The 27255-nt window shown below is 38.0% G+C and overlaps 1 protein-coding gene across 1 annotated transcript in view; it reads right to left on the minus strand.

The window, feature by feature from the left end:
* Nucleotides 1-269: 269 nt before the first annotated feature.
* Nucleotides 270-27255, minus strand: part of wrn (WRN RecQ like helicase) — a 188558-nt gene continuing 161572 nt past the window's right edge. Inside the window, 2 exon segments of the mRNA XM_039758781.1 lie at nt 270-540; nt 25574-25711. Of these exon segments, the coding sequence (XP_039614715.1) occupies nt 421-540; nt 25574-25711 (258 nt within the window). The 3' untranslated portion in view covers nt 270-420.

Consider the following 27255-nt stretch of genomic DNA (forward strand, 5'->3'; position numbering starts at 1 on the left):
AGTAGAAGCATATCACCTAAAAGAAAAAAATGTCTTGACAAACCTTCAAACTGTACTTTGAAGTATCAAAATTCATTTAGGGTGAACAAATAATGTTGGAGTACAGGTTTTGATTTTTGAACAACAATTGTTAAACTTATGTACAGTAATCCAGAAAAATGAGTGTTAAACTGGTGATGATGAGGATAGGCTTAGAAATAAAAAAAAAGATAAAAACACAAAACATAATTGAGGAAAATATGGAATCACTCAATACTCACAATTAAACATTGCAAGCGTTAACATATTCAGGCTTTATTTTAATACTGGCTGATAAAAAGTTAAGTTCTTCTTTGCTATGTACAGACAAAAAAATATAATTGTTAATACTTTAAATTGCTGGTCTCCAGTGAACACTTGATTTTTTGGAATATACTTGCTTTATTTAAATATTCCTTTTTTGGTTTTGGCCTTTTTAGCTGCAGCATGTACAACAGTACTGTTCTTTGGTGCTTCAAACCACACCGGTAATTTTCTCTTGGTTGACTGCTGAACAGCACTCTGGGAAAATACAAAAACACAATTTGGAAGGTTACATCAAAGAAACAAACAAAAAAAAAAAAAGAAAGAAAAGAAAACTGCATACACATTTGAATTAGAAGCCATGCTGATTGGAAAAAAGTTACAAATTTATTGTTATTACAGTACAACTATTAAGATTACAAGTTGATAAAATGCTGGGTGCAGCTGGATTGATTGGCTTTGTTGGGCTGAAAGGCCTTCCCTCATGAAAATTGTTCTAATGTTCTAAAATGCGTAGGAAGAAGCAACTAATGCTTTTATTCTCTTTATTCCTAAGGATAAAAGAAGCAGAAAACTTGAAAGTAAATAAAGCCAAAAAGTGCTGAAAACTTCATAAGTTTCTTCAGCTGAAGTTGAAAATGATGCCCTGTACTTCACGCATAATAAAGAATAAAAACGGAGCAATCTGGGTGCCATGAGAAGCACTCTATATGTAATGTAATATGTTTGTCTGTTTGAAATGTACGGTATGTCAGATCAATAACTCTTTAGTAAACTAACTAAAGTCATTGACAGATTATACTTTGAAGGCTGACAGAGTTATGAGTACACACTAAAGGCATTGTAAGATGATGAAAACCCAGGAACACCCAGAGATCAAAACAGAGTATGCATTTGTCATTCAGGTGAAGTTGAGCCATCTCTCCATAGGGCTGGGAAACCCTTAGGACAAACAATCACTTCTGAACCATGAGATGACAGGTGTGACCAATTAGGTAGGTAGAGGGGGGTGAACCGATCAGATAAACTTTGAAATAAATGTAAAAAAAACTCTTCAACTTGCATTTCTTAGGGTCTGCTTTTTACTTCTTTAGTAAATCTTTATAAGTTCCTTTCTTATTTTTTTTATTTATATACTGCTACTTGTCCTTAATAAATAAGATGCGTCACCACTTCTCCACATGAAACATATGCTCCTGCTCACCAGTGGCGAGGTGTCCTTAGAAACTAGTGCAATGCTAATAGTGAATGATGTCATCAAGGACATAACAAGAACAACTTAAAAATACATTTATTATTTTCAAGGAAACAAAGCAAGGAAAATTATTCAAATGTCAAAATGAAACAGCTAAAGATCCCGACAACAGGAACTTGACAAAACAAATTATCACTACTGCTTTGTGCGTTTTGGTAGGTAATATTGTACATAATCTAACAGCTAGGATAAAAGCAAATAAGTGTATTACAACATATTTTTGGTTACTGGTATTACTATGAACAGAAAATATATATGTATGGGGGGTAAATCTTCACAGGTTATATATACATTTCCAATTTTCTTTTTGGGAAAAGGCAAAGCTGAAGAAACTAAAAATATCCCTTTTAAGTTCAGCTAATGCCAGATTGCCAATTACTGGCCCTGTGGAATCATTCTCGCATCTCTCTTCTAAAAATCTGTTTATCAAAAAAATAGCATTTATGTTTCTTAAGGAATGTAGAAGTTACGTCATGTCAGTTCAGGTCACGCTGGGGAGCATGCACTGGTACAGCACGTTGCCGCACCCACCACATGATGAAAAAGCTCAGACCCCCAGTTGGCAACCCCCAGGTGGACACGCAGTCCAGTCCCAACCCCCAGAAATGACCATCTATCTGCTGCTGCAGCCAGTTGTTACATGGGCATCCCCTTGGCCTGGTCCAGCCGCTCAGATTCTCAACAATGAGGATGCTGTGCGCTGGATCAACCTCGGGGAATTGCACCACATTGCCATAGTGTCATAACTGACGCTCCCTCACAATGCAGGTTCTGTGCCTCATTTAGGACACTGTGAGCAGCCGCTTGTTCAACACAAAGTCAAACCAGCGGTACCCAAGGATTCTCCAAAGAGACACAGTACCAAAGGAGTCCAGGCTTCGTTTCAGGTCATTAGATAGTGTCCATGTCTCACAACCATATAGCAAAATAGGAAGGATTAGAACTCTAAAGACTTGGACCTTCCTCCTTTTGCACCCCTTTCCAGCATCTTCATAACCCCCATGTTCTCCCAATCTGTCTACTGACTTCACTGGAAGAATCACCAGACACATGAATGTCGCTGCTGAGGTAAGTAAACCTCTCACTGAGGTTGACATTCTCTCTGCAGACAGACACTCCGCCAAGTGCTCAAGAGGTCATTAAAAGCCTGGATCTTGGTTTTCATTCAGGACACATGCAAGCCCAGATTCTCAGACTCCTCGCTCAGTCTCTCAACCAGAGTATAAGTTACAAACAGTGCTTGAAGTAGTCACCAGTACTCCATACTAGCAGTTCTAGGTTTTACTATTTTGATAAATGAGAGTTTTTCATTCCTAGCAGTAGTGGTTGTAGTCAGCCAGTACTTACAATATGCAGTCCTTGCATTATAGTGCTATACTTGTTTATTGTCTGACCCGTGTCCACCCTTCCCACAGAAGAAGGGTGGCTGAAAGCTGACAAGTACTGAAGGGCACTGCATTCACAGAACATAGACAATCAATGAGTAGTGTAAATTAATATATACTAAAACAATGGAACTCTACTTGCATTATAAAAGCTTAACTTTCAAAGTAATCAATCATTAACACCAGAACCTGCCCAGAACTTTCCACATCGCCCCTCCAGTTTTCATTCCTCCCCTTGATCTATACCAATCTACATCTTGAAATTGTGTTGCATGTCTGAAGCTAAGCAGAAAAAGACAGAAACAAAAGATATGAGATTCAGTTAAAAAACATTTTAGGGGCTTCACATACCATGTGGTTTGAGCTTCTAAATGAGGAATTTTGTTGACACAAAGGCAACCTCTAAAAACATGTAAATTGTTACTGCATTGGGGAAGAATTGCCCCAGCATTTGTTTCTTACAACATCAAATAATAAAGCAAGAAAAAACAAAGCACTTGTTGGCATAGAAAGGTTGATGTTAGAAAATAAAAGACAAGGTGCAAAGTGACTTTAGTTAGTAGGCTCTAAGCCAATCACTTTAAAAACAGAGCATGGCAGAAGGACAAAACAAAAACAATGAAGGAAGGCAGACTACAGCATCTGTGTAAATACTGAAATATGCACAACTCATACATAAAACTAATTCAGTTTTGGTGAGTGGTTAAGTAAGCAACCAAGAGAAACCGTCCTTTTTATGCTAGTCACTTAAAATAGATTAGCAGTAGGTGAACAATCAAAATCCGCTGATACACCATAAAGATTACAGGGAAAGGCAAACAAATAAATTACTGTTTCAGTGTATAAAAACACTACCAGTCAGGTACTAGATACCTTTCTTCTTGTTGTTAATGGTATGAATTTCGCTGGAGGTGAAACACGATTTTGTTGCCATTTTTTTTGCCGCAAAATCACTTTTGTGCAAATCATTTTGCTCATCACTAAATAATACCAAAAAATAAAAATATCTACAGAAGAATCCAAATAGGATATTCACTCTAAAACACTGGCTAATTCATGATTTTACAGTAGCAAAATAAAACAATTGTTACAATATTTTGTTTGTTAACCAGATTTGTGTTGTTGTTTGTGGTCTGACTTGCAATAAGAACTTAATCTTAATATTACTGTGATGGACTTTATTTACTGTACTGGGGGACTGCAACCAATTTTCTGTAATACGTTTCATTATTTCATTAAGCATTCCTTTTCATTTATCTTTCCAGCTGTTTTCACCCATTTTTATTTTGGATGCTTCCACTTGTACATACAGTATTTGTTAGTTTACAACCACTAAGGAGAATTAATAATTGTGTTCATGTTCATGGGGGTGCTTGCCCAGTGTGTGGATCCCAATGCCCCAGTACAATGATGGGGACAATGCACTGTAAATATGGTGCAGTCCTTCAACTAGTTCTTTTTGCAATATTATTCAGCTTAATTAGTTCTTTTGCTATTAAGTGCACTCTTTATTTAGGACTTTATGAAGAAAAAACAGATAGCAAGTAACATTAATCAATACTCCATAAAGGGAGCAAAGGTACAGAATAAAGGAGTATAACTGACTGTGCTCATGGTCTCACCGACCAAGCAAGATGTGGTCATTCACTTAGAACAACTCTCCAACATCAGTCTCCAAAATGTGGATGAAGAGCTTTAAGGGCAAACAGAAGAATGATGCCCCATATTACAAGGTAGATCAGCATGAGCTACAGATCTAAACAGCTAAAAAAAACAGGGAGGTGCTATGACAACCCATAATAAAATGAATAAAATTCACTAATACAAAAATGCTAATAAAAAAAAAATGCTCCTCCTTGAACCGTCACCTTATCGTGGTGGAGGGGTTTGCGTGTCCCAATGATCCTAGGAGCTATGTTGTCCGGGGCTTTATGCCCCTGGTAGGGCCACCCAAGGCAAACTGGTCCTAGGTGAGGGATGAGACAAAGAGCGGTTCAACAAACCTCCAATGAAGAAAAAACTTTGGACGCGTTTTCCCTTGCCGGACGGGTCACGGGCCCCCTCTGGAGCCAGGCCTGGAGGTGGGGCTCGATGGCGCGCCTGGTGGCGGGCCTGCACCCATGGGGCTCGGCCGGGCACAGCCCGAAGAGGTAACGTGGGTCCTCCTCCCCATGGGCTCACCACCTATGGGAGGGGCCAAGGAGGTTGGGTGCAGTGTGAGTTGGGTGGTGGCGAGGCGGGACCTTGGCGGTCTGATCCTCGGCTACAGAAACTGGCTCTTGGGGCGTGGAATGTCACCTCTCTGAAGGGGAAGGAGCCTGAGCTAGTGCGAGGTCGAGAGGTTCCGGCTAGATATAGTCGGACTCACCTCGACGCACAGCTTGGACTCTGGAACCAATCTCCTTGAGAGGGGCTGGACTCTCTACCACTCTGGAGTTGCCCCCGGTGAGAGGCGCCGAGCAGGTGTGGGCATACTTATTGCCCCCCGACTTGGAGCCTGTGCATTGGGGTTTACCCGGTGGGCGAGAGGGTGGCCTCCCTCCGCCGGGTGGGGAAGGGTCCTGACTGTTGTTTGTGCATATGCGCGAACAGCAGTTTGGAGTATCCACCCTTTTTGGAGTCTCTGGAGGGGTTGCTAGAGGGCATACCTTCTGGGGATTCCCTCGTTTTGCTGGGAGACTTCAATGCTCACGTGGGCAATGACAGTGAGACCTGGAAGGCGTGATTGGGAGGAATGGCCCCGATCTGAACCCGAGCGGTGTTTTGTTATTGGACTTCTGTGCTCGTCATGGATTGTCCATAACGAACACCATGTTCAAGCATAAGGGTGTTCATATGTGCACTTGGCACCAGGACACCCTAGGCCTCAGGTCGATGATCGACTTTGTGGTGTGTCGCCGGACTTGCGGCCATATGTCTTGGACACTCGGGTGAAGAGAGGGGCGAGCTGTCAACTGATCACCACCTGGTGGTGAGTTGGCTTCATGGTGGGGAAGATGCGGTCAGACCTGGTAGGCCCAAGCGTGTTGTGAGGGTCTGCTGGGAGCGGCTGGCAGAGTCCCCTGTCAGAAGTAGCTTCAACTCCCACCTCCGCAGAACTTCAACCACGCCCCGAGGGAGGTGGGGACATTGAGTCGAATGGGCCATGTTCCGTGCCTCTATTGTTGAGGCGGCTGACCGAGCTGTGGCCGCAAGGTGGTCGGTGCCTGTCGTGGCGGCAATCCCGAACCCGTTGGTGGACACGGCGGTGAGGGATGCCGTCAAGCTGAAGAAGGAGTCCTATAGGACTTTTTGTCCTGTGGGTCTCTGGAGGCAGCTGATAGGTACCGCAGGCCAAGCGAACGCGGCTTCGTTGTTGCTGAGGCAAAACTTCGGGCATGGGAGGAGTTTGGAGAGGCCATGGAGAACGACTTTGGACGGCTTCGAGGAGATTCTGGTCCACCGTCCGGCGTCTCAGGAGGGGGAAGCAGTGCAGTGTCAACACCGTATATGGTGGGGATGGTGCGCTGCTGACCTCACTTCGGGCGTTATGGGTCGGTGGGAGGAGTACTTCAAGACCTCCTCAATCCCACTAACATGCCTTCCAATGAGGAAGCAGAGCCTGGGGACTCTGAGGTGGGCTCTCCCATCTCTGGGACTGAAGTCACCGAGGTGGTCAAAAAACTCCTTGGTGGCAGGGCCCCGGGGTGGATGAGATCGCCGAGTTCCTTAAGGCTCTGGATGTTGTAGGACTGTCTTGGTTGACACGCCTCTGCAACATCGCATGGACATCGGGACAGTGCCTCTGGATTGGCAGACCGGGGTGGTGGTCCCCTCTTTAAAAGGGGACCGGAGGGTGTGTTCCAACTATAGAGGGATCACACTCCTCAGCCTCCCTGGAAAAGTCTATTCGGGGTTCTGGAGAGGAGGGTCCGTCGGATAGTCAACCTCGGATTCAGGAGGAACAGTGTGGTTTTAGTCCTGGTCGCGAACAGTGGACCAGCTCTTCACCCTTAGCAGAGTCCTGGAGGGTGCATGGGAGTTTGCCCGACCGGTCTACATGTGTTTTGTGGACTTGGAAAAGGCATTCGACCGTGTCCCTCGGGAATCCTGTGGGGGTGCTCGGGAGTATGGGGTACGGACCCCTGATAAGAGCTGTTAGGTCTCTGTACAACCGTGTCAGAGCTTGGTCCGCATTGCCGCAGTAAGTCGAGCCCGCTTCCAGTGAGAGTTGGACTCCGCCAGGGCTGCCCTTTGTCACCGATTCTGTTCATAACTTTTATGGACAGAATTTCTAGGCGCAGCCAGGGTGTTGAAGGGGTCCGGTTTGGTGGACTCAGGATTGGGTCACTGCTTTTGCAGATGATGTTGTCCTGTTTGCTTCATCAGGCCGTGATCTTCAGCTCTCTCTGGATCGGTTCGCAGCTGAGTGTGAAGCGGCTGGGATGAGAATCAGCACCTCCAAATCCGAGAGCATGGTCCTCAGCCGGAAAAGGGTGGAGTGCCCTCTCAGGGTTGGGGGAGAGATCCTGCCCCAAGTGGAGGAGTTCAAGTATCTCGGGGTCTTGTTCACGAGTGAGGGAAGAATGGAGCGTGAGATCGACAGGCGGATCGGTGCGGCATCCGCAGTGATGCGGGCTCTGCATCGGTCTGTCGTGGTGAAAAAGGAGCTGAGCCGTAAGGCAAAGCTCTCAATTTACCAGTCGATCTACGCTCCTACCCTCACCTATGGTCATGAGCTATGGGTAGTGACCGAAAGAACGAGATCGCTAATACAAGCGGCTGAAATGAGTTTCCTCCGCAGGGTGTCTGGGCTTTCCCTTAAAGATAGGGTGAGAAGCTCAGTCATCCGGGAGGGGCTCAGAGTAGAGCCGCTGCTCCTCCACATCGAGAGGAGTCAGATGAGGTGGCTCGGGCATCTGATCAGGATGCCTCCTGGACGCCTCCCTGGTGAGGTGTTCCGGGCACGTCCAACCGGGAGGAGGCCCCGGGGAAGACCCAGGACACGCTGGAGGGACTATGTCTCCCGGCTGGCCTGGGAACGCCTTGGGATTCTCCCGGAAGAGCTGGAAGAAGTGGCCGGGGAGAGGGAAGTCTGGGCCTCTCTGCTTAAGCTGCTGCCCCCGCGACCCGACCTCGGATAAGCGGAAGAGGATGGATGGATGGAATACAAAAATGATAAATAAAGAGGTTGAAGGTCAAACTAGAAAAATAACTGCAGAGGATGAGGTAGGCAAATTCCAAAAAGTTTCAGTCATATACATTACATTGGTAGAGCGCTAATGGCAATTCAAGATATTCCTCATAAAGTTAAAAAGACTACACAAGGAAAAAAAACATTTACTTTTATTTTTTTTTTGTTGATGTGAAGTCCTTTGGATATGTATCCAAATCTACTAGTGTTATATTTGATTACTTTTCAGCAATGTTTTTTTTTTTTTTTTAAGAAAGACAATTTAAATACAACTACTGACTTACTCAATATCCTTTTAATTAACATACAATGTGTACTTATTTTCAAACAAAATTAATTTATGTCAAAAAATATCTTCCCTAAAGACTATACACCTAATCAGAAACAGTATTTTAATGACTGATATGACACAAACACTAGTCTTGCAAGATTCCCCTATGATTCTAGTGTCCACATACAAAATTTATGCCTATTTCTTACAACTGCAATATTGCTAGAAATATATGAATCATCTCCAGAATGGAATTTTAAATATGTTATTTTCTGTTAAGAAACCTCCTTCATATTCTTTATTTCAGAATATAAATTCTAATCACTAGCTCCACAATGCATAAAGAAATCTTAATACCGTATTATATGTTAAGTTTGTGATCTCTTGTATTCTCTATGAAAGCAGTCAACCATATACTTTGATTTACTGAGTTTATTTTTGATAAACATTACGCGAATGGTTATGGATGACTGTTGATAGGATTGTCTGAAGCACTGTGTTTTCAACTGCCAAAATATGAATAATGATGTGTACTGAAGTGCTAAATTATGTTTAGCATGTGACTAGAAAAATTAAATAACTGTATTTTTTCTTTTGCCTTTTCTCTTTCAGACAGCATTTGTACACAGGGAGGAAACAGAAAGTATATACTACACACTCCATTGTGCTTAAAATACAAGCATAAAAAAATAATTCTTGAGTCAGGAATGGCAGTGAGAAATCAAATTATCCTATAACACTTTTCCTCATTCGAGTGTCTTTGTTAAGCAACATTTGTTAGATATCCATCCATCCATTCTCTTCCGCTTATCCGGGGTCGGGTCGCGGGGGCAGCAGCTTGAGCAGAGAGGCCCAGACTTCCCTCTCCCCGGCCACTTCTTCCAGCTCTTCCTGGAGAATCCCAAGGCGCTCCCACGCCAGCCAGGAGAAATAGTTCCTCCAGTGTATCCTGGGTCTTCCCCGGGAGGTCGGGTGCAGTGTGAGTTGGGTGGTGACCGAAGGCGGGGACCTTGGCAGTCTGATCCTCGGCATTTGTTAGATAGCTGCTCCACTATTCCTTCCTTGAATAATTGTAAAATTATTTACTAATTTGAAATACTGAATGTGTAAAATTCATTTAGTTTTGCAACAAGAATCAATTTGTTAAGGTTGGTTATTGTTTATTCTTTGTTGTATCATTTCTGTTATAGTTGATTTTGTTAAATAATAACTATTGCACACTGTACCCAAGTCATACAGTGTAAAAACATGTTTTTTCAGTGAAGAAAAGCATATTCCTTTTAAGTGCGTTTTGCATATATTGTGAAAATCACCTACTGTGGTTGCCATGTTTGTCTATCTGTCCATTTGTCTGTCTGCTTGAAACAACTCGGCTCTCGGTTAATTGATTTTCATGAAATCCGGCACAATTAATTTTCAAAGAAATTTGTCAAGAAAGTTCAATTTTAGTTCAAAAATCTTGAATAGTGCACAGTGTAAAAGCTTTTTAAATATCTAAATCTCTCACTAAAAACCACAGACAAATTTGAAAACTTGTCTATCTGAAAACATAACAAGGCCTAAAAACAATAGGAACTCCTCAATCACATTTACTGTAGGTACAATACCTAGTGGAGGTTGGGTAGTCTTTTGGCCTTGAAAACCCTGCAGATTTCTTTTTCCCCCAGCTGGATTTAAAAATGTTTTTTCTATCCTCCCTGGCATTCAAACCCTAGCATCAGACATTTCATTACAATCAGTCTTATCAATGAATTTATTATTGTATTATTTAAGTGCATATTGATTTATTCATATTTATTATGCTTGTTATTTCATCTATTTATTCACACATTTATTTCTAATCTGTTGTTTTTCTTGTTATCTTGTAAAACACTTTGAGGCAAACACCTTATAGAAACAAATGTACATTCTGTGCAACTTCAATTATGGACTATTTTACTGTTTCAAATTTACCTTAAGAGTGGTTACTTAAAATTGTACAGTTTTTATATTTTAATCTTTTATTCTTCAAACAGCTATTCCTGATGGCAAAAGTGATTCTCAACATAGTAGGGGTGAGCAGTATACCGGTAGCTTTTTTCATATATGACTTCTATCACAGTAGAAGATATCAAGAAGCTACTTTTGTTACTTACCGCAAAATAGTCAGCGCTTCTCACAGTACACATCAACAACCCACACCCCCATCCCTCCGAAATTGTTAACGACTTTAAAGAGGGCTCCCACTTTTCCCCCAATACACCCAAATCTGCCCCATTTAGCATTCCGAGTCATTCTTGGATTTTAACACGTTTTGAGTTTGGACTTTGAAGAGTACAATTTCCCCACTGCCATAATCATTGAATATATCTTTTTTTAAAAATCTCCACTAACATCAATTTCTATAGAATGAGGATTCTGAAAATCAGTTGTGTCAAGTGAAACCTTTTCTTTACTAGGCTGTATAGCAGGGCTTGGTTTAATATCATCTGTTGAGGCAGTATTCATTCAATGTAGATCAAAATTTTCTTTGGTTTGATCTTATATAATTTTTCTTCATATTCATAAAGATGTTTTGAAAGGCAACATTAAACTCTACAGGTAGTTAGACTTGCCTGTTTTTGTTCAATGGGGAACCAAAGGAACTGGGGAGAACAGCTCTTTGATTTATTTTTTCAATTATTAATCTGGTTTCATTTTTTTCTGTACAGGTATAGTCAGTACATATTTTTAATAATTCTGTGTCTTTTTAATATTATGTGCAATATATGTTTATTTGTCTTGTTCAGATATTTTGAATACAGGGGGTCCTCAGGTTACGACACAGTTCCGTTTCTACAACAGTGATGTAACCCGAATTTTGGTGTAAGTCGAAAAACACTCTAGCCTACGTCACTTACCTATCTTTCACATTTACAAAATCATAATCTAGAACATAAAAACACAAAATCTAATCCTCAGAAAAAGGAAAAGAACATAAATATACTGTACTGTACTGTACTAACAGAAAAAAATGTGTAAAAAAATCGTTACCTTTATTCCTTCTCATGTCTCAATTTTTTTTAAGCTTTTATAAGAGTTAGCGTTGTAAACTTGAAACGTTGTATGTCGAGACGTTGTAACCCGACCCCCTGTATAATTAGATCTTCTGACTCAATTCAGTCATCTAAAATCAATTTAAAGTTCATTTGTTCAGGAAAGCATTTATCTCACCCTGACATTCTGACCCTTCTTTCAGTTTCCCTCTCTGTCCTGGTTGTCAGGATGATTTGCATTTGTATCACAAATTATGTTATTTGTTCTGGGTTTTCTCATAGTATTTGTGCTTTTGTAGTTATTCTGTCTGTTATTCCAGTTAAATGCTTTGTGTTTTCTGTATTTATTTTTATTTAATGTTTTATGCCAATATTATTTTGCAACCTGCTGTGTATTTGATTTTTTTTCTGTTAATTCTGAAAGTCTGTGAAGCGCTCAGAGCATGAGAAAGCTATTATATAAATAAAATTATTATTATTACAACTTTAGTTGATTACAGTGGTCCATATGAAAAGAAACTTGACAGTAGAACTACCCACAGCCAATCTATAATCCTGGGCCAACAAAAGCACCTATACTGGATTCAGTCTGAAAGGTATATGCACATTTATTATGCTATGATATGTATCATAACCGTGATAATTTTTAATTATATTGTGATATAAATTTTTGGCCATATCACCCACCCCAACAACACAGATTAGTCAAATACTAAAACACTGAAAACGATACATAAATTCTTGAGGTATGTTCAAGTTCTTACAGTTATTTTTCAGATGTAGGACCATAGTTGTTAATGCAACAATTGTTCCAAAACTGGGACTGTGTCTTTTTTATCTCTCTAGATTAACAGACACAGATAAATCAAATGCAATATTTTTATAACATAATTTAATAGGACATTTTAGCATGTAAGGAATGTACACTGGTAATAATCACATCCTTCAGTATAAGGTGCTAATATTTATTAGTAAAAACAACGGCCAGTAGGTATTTTTACTATACAAGACAAAAAAGGATAAATATCTACTTCTAAACTCCTGCACTTGTATAACATTTTTCAAAGAAAACAATAACACAATAATATCCAAAATAATAACTTAATATACAAAAGATTTTACTTTACATATAAGGTAGCACGTCAAGGCAGTAATATATATCATAGAAATATTTATATATTTTATGATAATAGTGAATTTTAAAAAATTGTAACTTTACAGTGTTATGTGGTGCTTTCTCACAAATGGAAACAACTACCTTTCACAAACAGAAACACTTAAGCAAATGTTAATTTCAAACCTCTCTCTTTTTCTGCCAGTTTAAAAAAATCTCCATAATGAAAAACTTTCTAGAGTTATTAAACTAACATACTAGAACTAAATACCACAACAGCTGCAAGTTTAATGTCAGATTTTAGCAGTATGAAAACAATCACATTACACTCTGCATCATTTTGCAGTTAAAACAAGCTTTTTATTTTTTTTTTTAAACACTCTCTGAAATTAATCATTTGTTCAACAAATAATGTAGTTCATGTAAAGTATTAAAAAAACAATGAGTTCCTTACATCATTTTCTAAGAATCAGTATCAGGCGTAAGGCAGAAACCAGCCCTGCCAATTTAATGAAGAACACAATATTCACATCTCCCCCATTTATCCAGGCCCAAATTAGAATAACTAACCACCAAGCTTTCCAGGGTGTTCAGAAGAAGCCTAAGGGGATGCTGGTAGACTATAAAAAATGCAGATGTAGAGTGTTGAAGCCTGTATTTGAACCTACTGTATGACCCTTGAGACAGAAACACAAACAACGTACAAATGTACTATCTTTGAAATAAAGGATATTTCTGGAAATTAACTGAAAGATTTGATGTTTTTCCTATTATTTCATATTAATTGTGTTTTGGGATTCCACTAAGCAAGAGGTATAAGACGATAAAACTGTCTTCTGTACTTAAACTGGTTAATAAGGTAAATAGTACAGATGAAATAAGAATGTTCCATATGGAGTAAGATTAGAGAAGGTTCTTGAGGATATGCGCCTGACATGTTAATCTTTCTAATTATGAGTAAACTTGTAAAATCTGCAAATAAGGCTAATACTAGTGCCATAACAAGAAAGCTGAAAAAACAATTATAAAAACCACTAGAAAAATGTAGCATAATGTTAAATGCTTGGACATCAAAAATTAAAACAAAAAATGGGCAGCATTGACCTTCAGGAAGAAAACTCCAAAAATGTTTTAAGGGTTTTCAGTGATGCTACATCCTTACTATCCGGGTAGTACACAGAAGCAACTAAAAAGGCAAGTAAATGGTTACATTATATTGCAAAAATTATTATGTACAAACCAATAAATTTTACACTGTCAAACACAAGCATTTAGGGGGCATCTTCTGGGCTCCAACAAATGTAAGCTGTAATACACCACACCAATGTTCCCGGTAAGCCGAGTGTTTGAGCGATCATTCTTACAGTGGTGTGAAAAACTATTTGCCCCTTCCTGATTTCTTATTCTTTTGCATGTTTGTCACACAAAATATTTCTGATCATCAAACACATTTAACCATTAGTCAAATATAACACAAGTAAACACAAAATGCAGTTTTTAAATGATGGTTTTTATTATTTAGGGAGAAAAAAAATCCAAACCTACATGGCCCTGTGTGGAAAAGTAATTGCCCCTTGTTAAAAAATAACCTAACTGTGGTGTATCACCCCTGAGTTCAATTTCCATAGCCACCCCCAGGCCTGATTACTGCCACACCTGTTTCAATCAAGAAATCACTTAAATAGGAGCTGCCTGACACAGAGAAGTAGACCAAAAGCACCTCAAAAGCTAGACATCATGCCAAGATCCAAAGAAATTCAGGAACAAATGAGAACAGAAGTAATTGAGATCTATCAGTCTGGTAAAGGTTATAAAGCTTTGGGACTCCAGCGAACCACAGTGAGAGCCATTATCCACAAATGGCAAAACATGGAACAGTGGTGAACCTTCCCAGGAGTGGCCGGCCGACCAAAATTACCCCAACAGTGCAGAGTTGACTCATCCGAGAGGTCACAAAAGACCCCAGGACAACGTCTAAAGAACTGCAGGCCTCACTTGCCTCAATTAAGGTCAGTGTTCACGACTCCACCATAAGAAAGAGACTGGGCAAAAACGGCCTGCATGGCAGATTTCCAAGACGCAAACCACTGTTAAGCAAAAGAACATTAGGGTTCGTCTCAATTTTGCTAAGAAACATCTCAATGATTGCCAAGACTTTTGGGAAAATACCTTGTGGACTGATGAGACAAAAGTTGAACTTTTTGGAAGGCAAATGTCCTGTTACATCTGGCGTAAAAGGAACACAGCATTTCAGAAAAAGAACATCATACCAACAGTAAAATATGGTGGTGGTAGTGTGATGGTGTTTTGCTGCTTCAGGACCTGGAAGGCTTGCTGTGATAGATGGAACCATGAATTCTACTGTCTACCAAAAAATCCTGAAGGAGAATGTCTGGCCATCTGTTCGTCAACTCAAGCTGAAGCGATCTTGGGTGCTGCAACAGGACAATGACCCAAAACACACCAGCAAATCCACCTCTGAATGGCTGAAGAAAAACAAAATGAAGACTTTGGAGTGGCCTAGTCAAAGTCCTGACCTGAATCCAATTGAGATGCTATGGCATGACCTTAAAAAGGCGGTTCATGCTAGAAAACCCTCAAATAAAGCTGAATTACAACAATTCTGCAAAGATGAGTGGGCCAAAATTCCTCCAGAGCACTGTAAAAGACTCACTGCAAGTTATCGCAAACGCTTGATTGCAGTTATTGCTGCTAAGGGTGGCCCAACCAGTTATTAGGTTCAGGGGGCAATTACTTTTTCACACAGGGCCATGTAGGTTTGGATTTTTTCTCCCTAAATAATAAAAACCATCATTTAAAAACTGCATTTTGTGTTTACTTGTCTTATATTTGACTAATGGTTAAATGTGTTTGATAATCAGAAACATTTTGTGTGACAAACATGCAAAAGAATAAGAAATCAGGAAGTGGGCAAATAGTTTTTCACACCGCTGTACATTTTAGGAGCCTCACTTACAAATTTGACATGGCTGCTCACAAAAAGACCCAACTTTCCAACAAAATTGAACTATCTAAAATGAAATCTCGTTTCTGTCATTTTAATCATGTCTTAGTGAAAAGCTGAAAACAGTTCAAAAAGTACATTGACGAAATAGTGCTTGGGGTATAAAATGGAATGGTTGACAACAGAATGTTTTGTTAAAACTGAGTTACCATACAGTGCTGAGTAGCATGGGCTTCTGGGAGATATATTTAACTACTCAGAGACAGATAGTGTAATTTGTAAAATATGCTTGAAAGCAGGATCTTTTAACAATTGGACCTCAGGGAAAGCATGGAGTGACTGTACAGTGTACCATCTCAACTTGAATCAGAAATCTATCAATTTAATGATTTAAAAATCATTGGAAAGGTTTGTTGAAAAGAAAAAAAAAAAAACATGGACAGAATCAAAGCAAGAATGTGAAGACAGAAAAAAAACTTGTGCAGCAAACACAAGAAACACCTGCCAAGGTAAAGGTTTTAATAGACAGAAAAAAAATTATTCTATATTGGCAGTCCAGGATATTCATGATCGTGTTGTCAAATGCGTCAAAATACCAGATAGCTGGAGAAGTAACAATTACACCACCTTTGAGCTTATCAAGTACAACATTTAAAACTTTCATGTTAAATGAAATAAAAAAAATCAGCCTACCACACTTTGATAGTCCATGAATCCACTGACATAATAGGTTAAAAAATCTGATAATAGACGTCTGTCTATTTTGCCAATCTCTTCAATGTGTAATTAATCCTAAAATTGTGAATCATACACATTTTTCAAGATTAAAAATTATCCAAAATATATTGGGGACTGGATAGCGAATGATGCCCTCAAACAGTGACCATACAATGTCACATTCTTTGGGGACTATCCAAAATTAAGACAATTTTGAGGGGAAATACTGTACAGTATTTGCTTATTTGTCAGATAGTGTTAAATTTAGAATTCTTCTTGATCCTTTAGTTAACATTGGATAGAACAAGATTATGTAAAAATAAATTCACTTTGATTTCCAACACAAGATTGCTTGAATATCAGCTCATCATGCTCAAATGGACGAATGCTAACCTACAATACTTTACACAATGGGAAAGTGATATCATATCAAATAAAATTACACAAAAATCAAACTTTCCTTGCAATAAAGAGTGAAACTTTTTCTTCAGAATTTGGCAAAATGTGTTAATGCTATCATAAAATACTGAAAACCTGAGTTAATAATTAAAACATCTTAACTGTCTTAACAATTTTATATTAATGTAGCCTCCTTAGTGTTAGACCCAAGCATTACCCAAGCTGGGAAAACCGTGCTAAAAATGTCAGTCCTGAATATCACTTGGGCAACTGTACAGATGCGTCTTGTATAAGCGTTAGAACTGAGAATCACTCAGGCTGTAAAAGAGCTATCAGTGCTGCTGTTCTTTGGAGAAATTATGTCTGAGTGTAGGTTTTCACTAATTATGAGATATATACTAGGCTATTGTAGTGAAAATTCGGAGCGTTTACATTCTGGATCGTGATGTCAACATCAATGAAAGTCTCATGGCTTATAAGGACAGACTATCATGGATACAAAACACCATGTCAAAATTTAGCATAAAGTTTTACGAGCTTTATGAATGTAAAATAGGATACATTTGGAATTTGGTTCTGCAAAAAGAGAAAAGGACAATGTTTGATCTGAAATACAATCGGTACGGTGTTGCTACATCATTGGTACTAACTGACAGATGCTCTGCTGGATCAAGGTTACTGTGTAACCATGGACAATGTTTACACTTCACCAGAGCAAATTTAACAGCTTGCTGCAAAGAAAGACCGACATATATGGAACAGTGCGTCACAACTGTTGTGGCATGCCTGAACACTTTGGCAGAGCTAAATTACAGAGAAGTGCACTAGTAGCTTGGTAAAAGGGTAAAGTGCTTAGGCTGAAATGGAAAGACAAGAAAGATGTTTGTCTTCCTAGCACTGTACATAATGCAGCTACAGTCACTGTACAGGCAAAAGGCAAGCAAGCAGGTTGTTTTTAGTAAAATGCCATCTTCTCTCACTTTGTTAACCATGGCTAATATGAACACAGCTAACTTAAAAGGCAGCATTCAGTAAAATTGTGCTCAATTGCTATCGGGATTTGCAAAATTACTACCCTGTAGGGAATTTATAGTATCTTGGGTTTTGAAGAGGTTAACTGATTCATCCATTTCTCTCTGCAGTGTATCAACCGTTAACATTTTTAATTTCACTATAGAAATCAATGACATGAGGTTCACGTTCATTACACTCCAATGTCTATAACCTTAGTTATTTTTTGGGATTTGCTAACTTTAAGTCCAACTACATAGTAATTCTTTGATATTACATTCTGAATCTACTGTACTTCTGTGCATTTCTGAGCTAAAATCTTACTAGGTTTTACTCCATGTTCATAATAAAACTGAAAATCAGTTGCTCTAGTTCTCTCCATATCTTAAGATTAAATTCTGTTTATAATGACAACCATTTTTATACAGCTTAGCACAGGGATATTTTGCATATTCTTTATCAATCTAAGAAAGAGTCTGGAGTTTATTTTTATGCAAAGCATATGAAATGATTTGTTCCTGCAAATATGCTTCAAGTGTTTCCATGAGAACATCAGCAAATACCTTTGGAGATTTGTTAGTTTCTATGCACATGTCAATTTGCAGAGAAACAAATTTGATAAAATCTTTGTCAGCTAGTAATAATGAGCAGATTTGCCAGTTGTAAGTTGTATTAATGGATCTTGATAGTGTGCGTTCCACCAAAAAAAAAAAAAAAAGACAGAAGTATGGTCAGACATAACAATTGCATCATACCTTCAATATTTAAGTGATGCCATTAAATTATTATAAACTAGCTGTCCTCCACGGCTCCATGCACATAGTAGTAAAACAGGACAAACTTTAAAAATCAATAAAAAAAAATTAAAAAAAAATGTAATAATTTGTACTAAGAAGAATTTATATTGATAGCTTTTGTATCCGTGGGCCTCTTGATATATAATATTTTTGATGTTGCTATAAGGGGTGAGAATGTAGCTGTGATGACTTTGCCAAAAATGTAAAAAGTTGGCAAGGTATCTCTGGCCAAGTAGAAGGTCGGTACGCTCAAATGTCACTGTATCCGACTGTGTTTAGCTCCGATGGGAGAGTGTCCCCCGCATCGGGAGAAGAGCACACGGCTGTGATATCTCTGCCAATGAGCAGCTACCCTCTAAAAACAGCTGTAGCTGTGATCTCTCTCTCAAAAATGTCAAACGTTACTCTTTAACAATCTCTAAATGATAATGTCTCCTAAACAAACAGGTATCGCTAGCTAAGTGGAGGCAAGGTATGCTCCAACATGTGATAAGAGGTACAGCGACTCGAAATGGAGGCTTGCGTGTGAGTGAGGATGGGCCCACCCAGCTCCCTACTACTGAGGTCCCGCCTCCCCCTCCCCTCATGTGCAGCCTGTCTCTCGGATTCACGCAAATAAATTGGTGCCACAACTGAACTATAATACTTATGATGAGAGAAGTCGCAAAATCAACTGTTCAAGTAAATTATAGAAAAAAACCTGATCTAAATCTGTTAAGTAGGTCTCTCATGAAAAGTGGACAGACACTGGAGATATATATATATATATATATATATATATATATATATATATATATATATATATATATATATATATATATATATATAAAGATATCATCAATTTGTGAGTAACAATGAAGCAATGGCAGAAAAAGGAATAAATATGTTAAACACGCTGTCTGCTGCCTGAAAGTGACATAGCCTTATTGATTTGTGCATGAAGTTGAAAAAACTATGTTAAACTGTTATGATGCAAATTAAAGATATCCTTCCCAAGTCTGTATGTTAGCTGGGGAGTTTGGGGGCTTTTATTATTGCCTTGCAGATAATCTTGCACAGTATGTGCTAGCTTCAATTTATACTAAACCCTTTGTTTCTCTTTTCCATACTGTACAAAAATGCTCCTCCTTTAGTGTATCAGGGATTTCAAAACCAAACCAAACCAAAAAACCATAAATTGATGTGTTTTCAGTTTTAACCAGAGCTAAATATTAATATTTTTATACTTTCAGAATTAATCATTTTTGTATTTTTGGCTTATTTCCATCTTTTGTCCAAAAATGAAGAAAATGTTTTTGGCTGAACTTTAGAATATGTGAAATGGTTGTATTGTGCAGTTCTGCTATCCATCTGTTGGTGGTGGGCTAGGCCTCTGCTCATTTAAACATTGGATGAAGTATGCAAGTGCAGAAAACAGAATTATGGAGAGGAAAAAATGTTGTTGAAAGAAAAAAAGGAAATCATAATTGTTACATCAATATCCACTCTCATCAAGTACATAGAAACATTGCTATCTCAGCAGCACTGTGCAAAAGGCAGATAACCCAGGGCAAAGCACCAATCTATCAGATTATGTTCACCACAAACCAATAAACTTGCTGCCTCAAATTCCCCTCACCAATACAATTTACTATAAACAGCATGCTCAAAACTCTGAGGGGGAACCCTTCACCTGATCAACTTAAATACAGCATAAAATTTGAAAATATCAAAGGAGGAGGACTAAGCACCCTACAAAAACAGAGCACTGTATGTAACATATAACCATGTGACAAGAACTAAGCAGACAGTGTAAGCATCAATCTCGCCAGGGCAGGATCAGGACAAAGCTATAGTCTATCCCTATAAACACTGGATGGATGCAAGGCAGGAATAATCCCCAGAAAGAGCATCAGTCCATCACAGAGCGAAAACATACACACTCTACGGCCATTTTGACAATGCCAATCAACCCAACAAGCATGTGTTGGGTTTGTGAATAGTGGGAGAAAACCAAAGCCTCTGGGAAGACATTGCAAACTCCATGCTGGGAAAAGCTTAGACACAGCCCCCATTCTCCTTCACTGCAAAAACAGTAACGCTACTGTGAAATGATTCACTCTGATATAAGACTCTGTGCATCCCAATATTAAAAATATATTATTATTATTGCTGTCCTCTATATTTCCCACATTAGTTCCAGTTTAGCAATGGTAACCCACGTAGGTTTAATCAAGAAGAAATTTAGTAAGTTCAGTACAGATGTTTTAATATTGGCAGAGTGGTAGCCAGAGGTGTCATTCCTGCCTTATAGCAGTCAGAGTTTGCATTTTCTCCCTGTGTTTGCAGAGTGATCATCATCAGTGTCCATAAATTTGCTCACTCAAAAACACTGTATTCATTTCTTTTATTAACACATTGTTAGAAACAATGACTCATCGTGCATTAAAAAAAAACATGATAATTGGTTTGTGGCTCTTCAGTCGGCTGTGTCACACAGTGGCCTTTTCATTTTCTGAGCTTTTATTTCCCCCTGATAGCTTGTGTGCAAGACATTCAACATAAAAAGGGAAATTGAAGTCTTTTATTAAAAATATTCAGTTCAGATATACTGTTATGTGTACAAAGTGACTCACTACGCTGTAAGCCAACATGTAGGCTATGTAAAATAATGTAAAATAACAACACAGAATGTAATGGGTTCTTTTACCTTTTTTCTGCCTTTGCGATACTGTTTGCTTTTTAATTCTCATTTTCAAATAAAAAAATTAAATGTAGGTAATAAAAAAAAAGTTCAGGCAATCCAACAATATGGAAAACGAGAAGAAATATGAATTCACCAACAGTACAAAAGTGATAAAATATCAAAACATATATGAAATGCAATTCGTGTAATTAAGTGTAAGGACAAAGAAGTTAATGTGTAGCACAAATTAGAAAGGTACGGTATGTAAATTTCAAAATTTTTAATTTTAAAGAATATCTATATAGTAGAGTCTCACTTATCCTACCTTCGTTTATGCAACATTCCGTATTATCCGATGTCCCACAGCAAAAAAAAACAAACAAACAAAAAAAAAATACACATCAATCGGCAACAAGAACTGCAAGCTGCGAGCATGAGCGTAGTCTATTTTTTGTTGCTCCCGACTCTGCTGCATCTAATTACAGTGGAACCTCGGTTTGCGCGCATAATTCTTTCTAGAAACGTGCTTGCAGTCCAAAGCTCTCGTACAGTATATCAATGCGAATTTCCCCATAAGAAATATTGGAAACTCAGATGATTCGTTCCACAACCCAAAACTATTCATATAAAAATGATTAATACAAAATATAAAGTAAAAATACATAAAGCAAATTAACCTGCACTTTACCTTTGAAAAGAATCATGGCTGGTGTGAGTGAGTTTCTAAACTCTTGTGGGATTCCACCCAACGGGGCGACAAGCAGAAGAGCGTCTCAAAGCAATCGCAGTCTCCCAGCGCTGTAGCAGCTCAATGTAAAAGCCAATCCGAAAAGATCGCGGACATGCTATAAGCGCCTGCCGTTGATGGGTGATACAAGGGACATTATAAATGCGCTGGGTTCAGTATTACTTTCCCCCCAACCCTGCCTGACTGCTGTGTCTGTGTATAGGAGAATGAAACATCCTGCTACATTATATAACCTTGCTGTTGCTGTTTCAAGCTTAGTAAAGCTGGTGTTGCTAAAAGTACTGAGACTCGAGTTTTCTGGTGCAAGACGGGGACTTGCACGTCACAGCACAAACACACACACGCAGTCACAATGCTGTAGTAAACAGTATACGCTCGTACGGATGTTGACTATATCAGTGAAGGAGTTAAGGCTAGAAACTGCAATTAATTACATTGAGCAACAAGAAGAAGCTATAGGAATCGACATGATGCTGCAAAGATGGCAAGACTTCACAGTGAAGAAACGGCACTCGTCAGGAAAGCAGACTACAATCAAAAATGTCTTTAAATCATCACAGGACTGAACTTTTTAAGTACAGTACATACTGTATTTAACATCAGACAATTCTGTAACTGTAAGTTCATTTTTTGATCATTAGGTTCGTAATGTGTAAAATTATAACATAGTTGACGTTTAATAGTTTTTTTCTTAACACCTGCCATTATCAAACATTTTCGCTTATCTGGCGTTCGGCCAGCTCGTTTATGTCGAATAAGCGAGACTTTACTGCACTTAAAAAATGTTCTTACCGGAAAAAGGATAAAACAATGATTTCATTGATCGTAATATAATTTATTAAATTAATTTAAACAACCAACGTAATTACCGATAAAGCAATTTTTTTCCGTTGACAAAATAACGTGTAATAATGAAAAGCAAACTTACCAACTGTTAAGTGTTAGTGGTAGCCAATCATAATTGACAAGTACTGAACACAAATAGTTATTAACATTAAGTTGAGTAATTTCCTCAATGAATTAATAACCTTTCCTGGAAATTCAGAACCAGCACAATGAAGAAAATTTCACAAACACTATTAAATCATTAAAGGTACTATATTTTAAGCACAAAATCAAAAAAAGCAAAAAGTACATTTCAAAAAAAAAACAGCTCAAAACAATTGTGGAACACAATTTGCCTTAAGACAGTAACAGGTACCTAAATGTTGAACATGGTAATTTGTTTAACAGATAAACCTGCTTCAACAATATCACAGAATCAATCAGCTGTCAAGTAAACATACTAAAATGTTGTCAATCAATCAAAGTGGTTGGGTAAATTGTAGAAAATCCCTATTTCTGGGTAAAAAAGGTAGACACAAATTTAATGCCTATAAAAACCTTTATTACACCATATATGTCACGATGATCCATACCAAACGTCAGAAGTATATTTTCGTATACTAACTATAGTTAGTTATTTTGTTAAGGGCATTGATGAATGCCAATTTGCCAGTGTTTTGTAAAGCACCACATATAAAGCATAAAAAAAATCTGGATTGTTCTCCACTCAACTTTCTTTATACCTGTTCAGGTAAAGCAGATACCACTTCCAGTTGTTCGATTACAATGAAACTTCATATCAGTGTGTTTCTTACAAAATTTCAATCACTTACCTTTGTTTATAATGCACGTTTATATGGCAAGGAACTACTTCCGGTAATCCGATCAAACAGAAATTTCAAATCGGACTGTTTTTTGTGGTCAGTAATATACCATTTCCAGTCACCTAATCAAGGTCAAATTTTATATCTAATGGTAACTAATGAGCATACAAAATTTTAATTATTTATCTCTATTTATATAATTGTAGTAATGCATATGTAACAGTGCTTATACCTGTAAAAATATCATTTACGGTTATCTGATTATGGTGAAATTCTATATGTGTGTCTTACCCTAACTAACAACAATATAACATTCTGTTATTTTTCTCTTCTTATAAGGCAATTTTACATGAAAAACTACTATACAAAATTTCAATCAATTGTTTATTTAAACTATGTACCAGTTTATTTAAAAAAAGTCTGAAATGTGTTCAGGTAAAATACCACTTCTGGTTGACGTATGTTCCCCAAAAGTTGATAGAAAACTAACATTTTGTTATAACACCCATATCCCAAAAATTGATTTATCTAGCTCAAAGCATTCATTCTCAAGTTATCGTGTTTCTGTACATACACACAGACACACACACACGTGCACAGACATGATTGCAAAAAACGGTCAAAATGTGTTCAGGAATGCATGAAACATGGAGATTCATCAAAATCTCAAGGTCAAATTTTTTTGCGATTACTATACTTTCTCTATAATACGTATACAAGAAAGTAAAAATGGAATGACAAGCAGAATTGGCAAATACTTTGTGAAGAAATGTATGAGGAACAAACAAGATCATTTATTAGTAAAGTGGAATGTAACAACAAACAACAAAATTGCCAACTAACTTGGTAAGAAATACATTAGGAACAAACAGATCATTTATAAACAAATATATAAGGCCAGCAAACATTAAAAAATAAGTAAACATGTAAGGTACTAAATATAGCAATAATAGCAATGTTTTATTTCTGTACCTTTTATCAAGTCTTAGTGTCCTTATGTTTGGTATATGGTCCCTAAGCAGTGAAGCAAGCTAGTCCCAAATGAAATGTTAAGAAACATAGAAATTTAACACTACATTAATAAAAGTAAGTGAATTTTGACATAACACTTATTTAAGAAAATGTCACATGACCTACACTATATCATCTTTGGTCTTGGTTAGAAATTTGTTTGCTAATAAAGCACTTCTACAACAAAGGAGGTTTTATCTTTAATTTGCAGAAGTTATAAATTGCATTATTACACAAAAGCCTAAATAGTACCACAGTTAAATAATTTTGTACATAACCATGATTTGGTTGGAAGAGCTGATGAATACCTCTTTTAGTGAGTGCATACATTTTATAATTTAATAGCAGAATTCAGAATGCCTTCAAAAAATTAAAAGACAGTTAAAAACCCATAATTCCTCTGTAAAAAAAGGGAAATAGAAGTTTTCACAGGAGGCTGGTGGCAAGACCCAGCCTGGATGCCTGGAAGGACTGGGAGGCAGTCAATATGTCTCCCCGGGCCACGAGGGGGCAACCACCCTGGATAAGCAGGGGACCACTGGGATGGAGCAAGGAGGCACAAACCAGTGGGGGCCCATGGCTACCACCAGGGGCACCCCAAGTCTCAAAGCCCGAGAGCTATGCACTTCCGCCAAACCTGGGAAGGTGAGGGAAGGTCCTTCCTGTTTCTGGGTGCTCATGCGGCACTTCCACCACACCAGGAAGTGCCGCCGGAAGAATGTCATCAAGCACCTGAAGTACATCCAGGTAAACATAAAAGGGGCCGCTTTTCTACAGTCAGGGAGCTAGAGTAGGACGAAGCTCCAGTGACAGGAGAGAGAAAGGCGGCCCGAAGAAGACATTGGGAGAGGCCTGTGTTGAGAGTGATTGGTACGGGAGCAGTGTGTGTTGTGAGGACTTTATTACTTTAACAAACATGTGTTTTTGTAAAGTGCTGGTGTTTGTCTGATGGTGTTTGGACCCGCTTTCACAAAGTTTAGATATTTTTAAAATCAGCTTCAAATAAAGCAGTAATATACATACGCTCTCTGAAAACTTACAACAGGGCATGAGGCAAATATACTATAATTTATTAGTATATGGAGCATAAGTAAAAGCAAGATATTATTACAGCTACCTGAGAATCCTCAAAGAGTTCCTTGGTGTCCTCATCCAGATCCTTTCCAGGAAGAGCAGATAAAGCAGCAGCAGCTTTGTTTCTTGGAACTCCAATAGATGAGTCATATCCCATTTTGGGATGACCTGCCGGTTTCTGCTAATAGATGAGATATTTTAAATATAGCTTTAACCATTTTATGTAAGAAAAATTTCTAAAGGAAAAAATGTAAAGCTTTTATCATATAGCTGTGCATAAATGTGGAAAAGAATAGCTGTTAAAATTTGTACCAATGTGAAAATGGTGCAGCAATATTATCTAAAACATCTGAATTTGGCAAACATTTTAAGTGTTTTAATGCATATGACTAAAATGTTACTGCAGTTAATCAAGAAAGCATGCTGTTAATTTACAAAATAAGTAAAGTTAATTACATCTTTTTTTTATACTAAGGGGCTCTGCACCCTCCTCGCTTTGCTCGCAAATCCCCAGGTTTTGGTTAACCCAAAATACATTTTAAAGAGATTCTTTTTTCATGGTAATTGTTACATATACATTATGTTCACTTTTACTTTAAAACTTCGGTAAAAACAATATTTGGAATACATTTTTCTTCAAGATCGCATTGAATTTTGATTCCTTGTTTGGTCTTTCATCGTGATAATGCAATGTATAACTGGCCAAGAGTGAATATTGTTTCTTTCTCTCTTATAAATAAACCGACTTTTTCGAATATGTGTCCTTGTGATTTTTTTAATTGTCATTGTAAAAGCTATTCTCACAGGAAGCTAAGTGTTTTATCAATGTTGGCATATCAAGATCTCCTTTTGTGTTTAATGTTATTCGTGGAATATGTGTTACATTACCTTTCTTGTCACCTGTTAATATTTTACATGTTAGAATTGTTCTACCAATTTTCAATACAACTAATCTTGTCCCATTCCATAGCCCATCACTCATACATAAATTACGCAATAACATCACGATCCATACTTCCTTCAACAGTAATTCGGCCAGTTGGAGACGGTGTTAACGTTTGTAGATATTCTGTGAAATACTGTAAATTGACATTTTCATCTTCCGCACTATCACCACCAACTGTCTCAGCATAGTCTATTGACACGCATTTAACCAATCTGCCGTGTAACCAGTTGACTATTTTCGTGTTAATTAATTTGACTTCATCGTCTCTCACTGCTAGGATTGCCCATGTATTCATTTGTTCTGTTGATAATCCTTCTGGATAAAATTCTTCAATTAGATTCTTCACTTAATCGTTTATGAAGTTCAACTTTCTCATTTAATAATTGTCTTTTATTTGTGACCCCGTTTGGACCTACTCATTTTTCATATTTACTTGGTCCGGACTGATTATTACTTTCCTTATTTGCCGAATTTGCACATAAATTATATTTTTTCTTTATTGTCTTTTTTTTTTTGCATTTTTTTTCCCTCCTTCGCTTTTTGGTATATTTTCGACGCGCAGATCTTTCTTCTTCGCTTAGTGTTTGCTTACATTCCTTTTTTTCAGAATTTGCATTCATTTCTCTCTAGCATTTCTTTGTGTTTCGTTACGTCGCTCTTTTTGCTTTGCTTAGTCATGGACGCGTCATCTTTAACTTTTCATTTTTTTAAGCTGCTCTTTGTTCTACACTTATTTGTGTCACAGGACATGAAAGTGTCTCTCTTCAAATCTGTCTGAT

This window comes from Polypterus senegalus, chromosome 7, assembly GCF_016835505.1.
Source record: "Polypterus senegalus isolate Bchr_013 chromosome 7, ASM1683550v1, whole genome shotgun sequence".
Lineage (NCBI taxonomy): Eukaryota > Metazoa > Chordata > Cladistia > Polypteriformes > Polypteridae > Polypterus > Polypterus senegalus.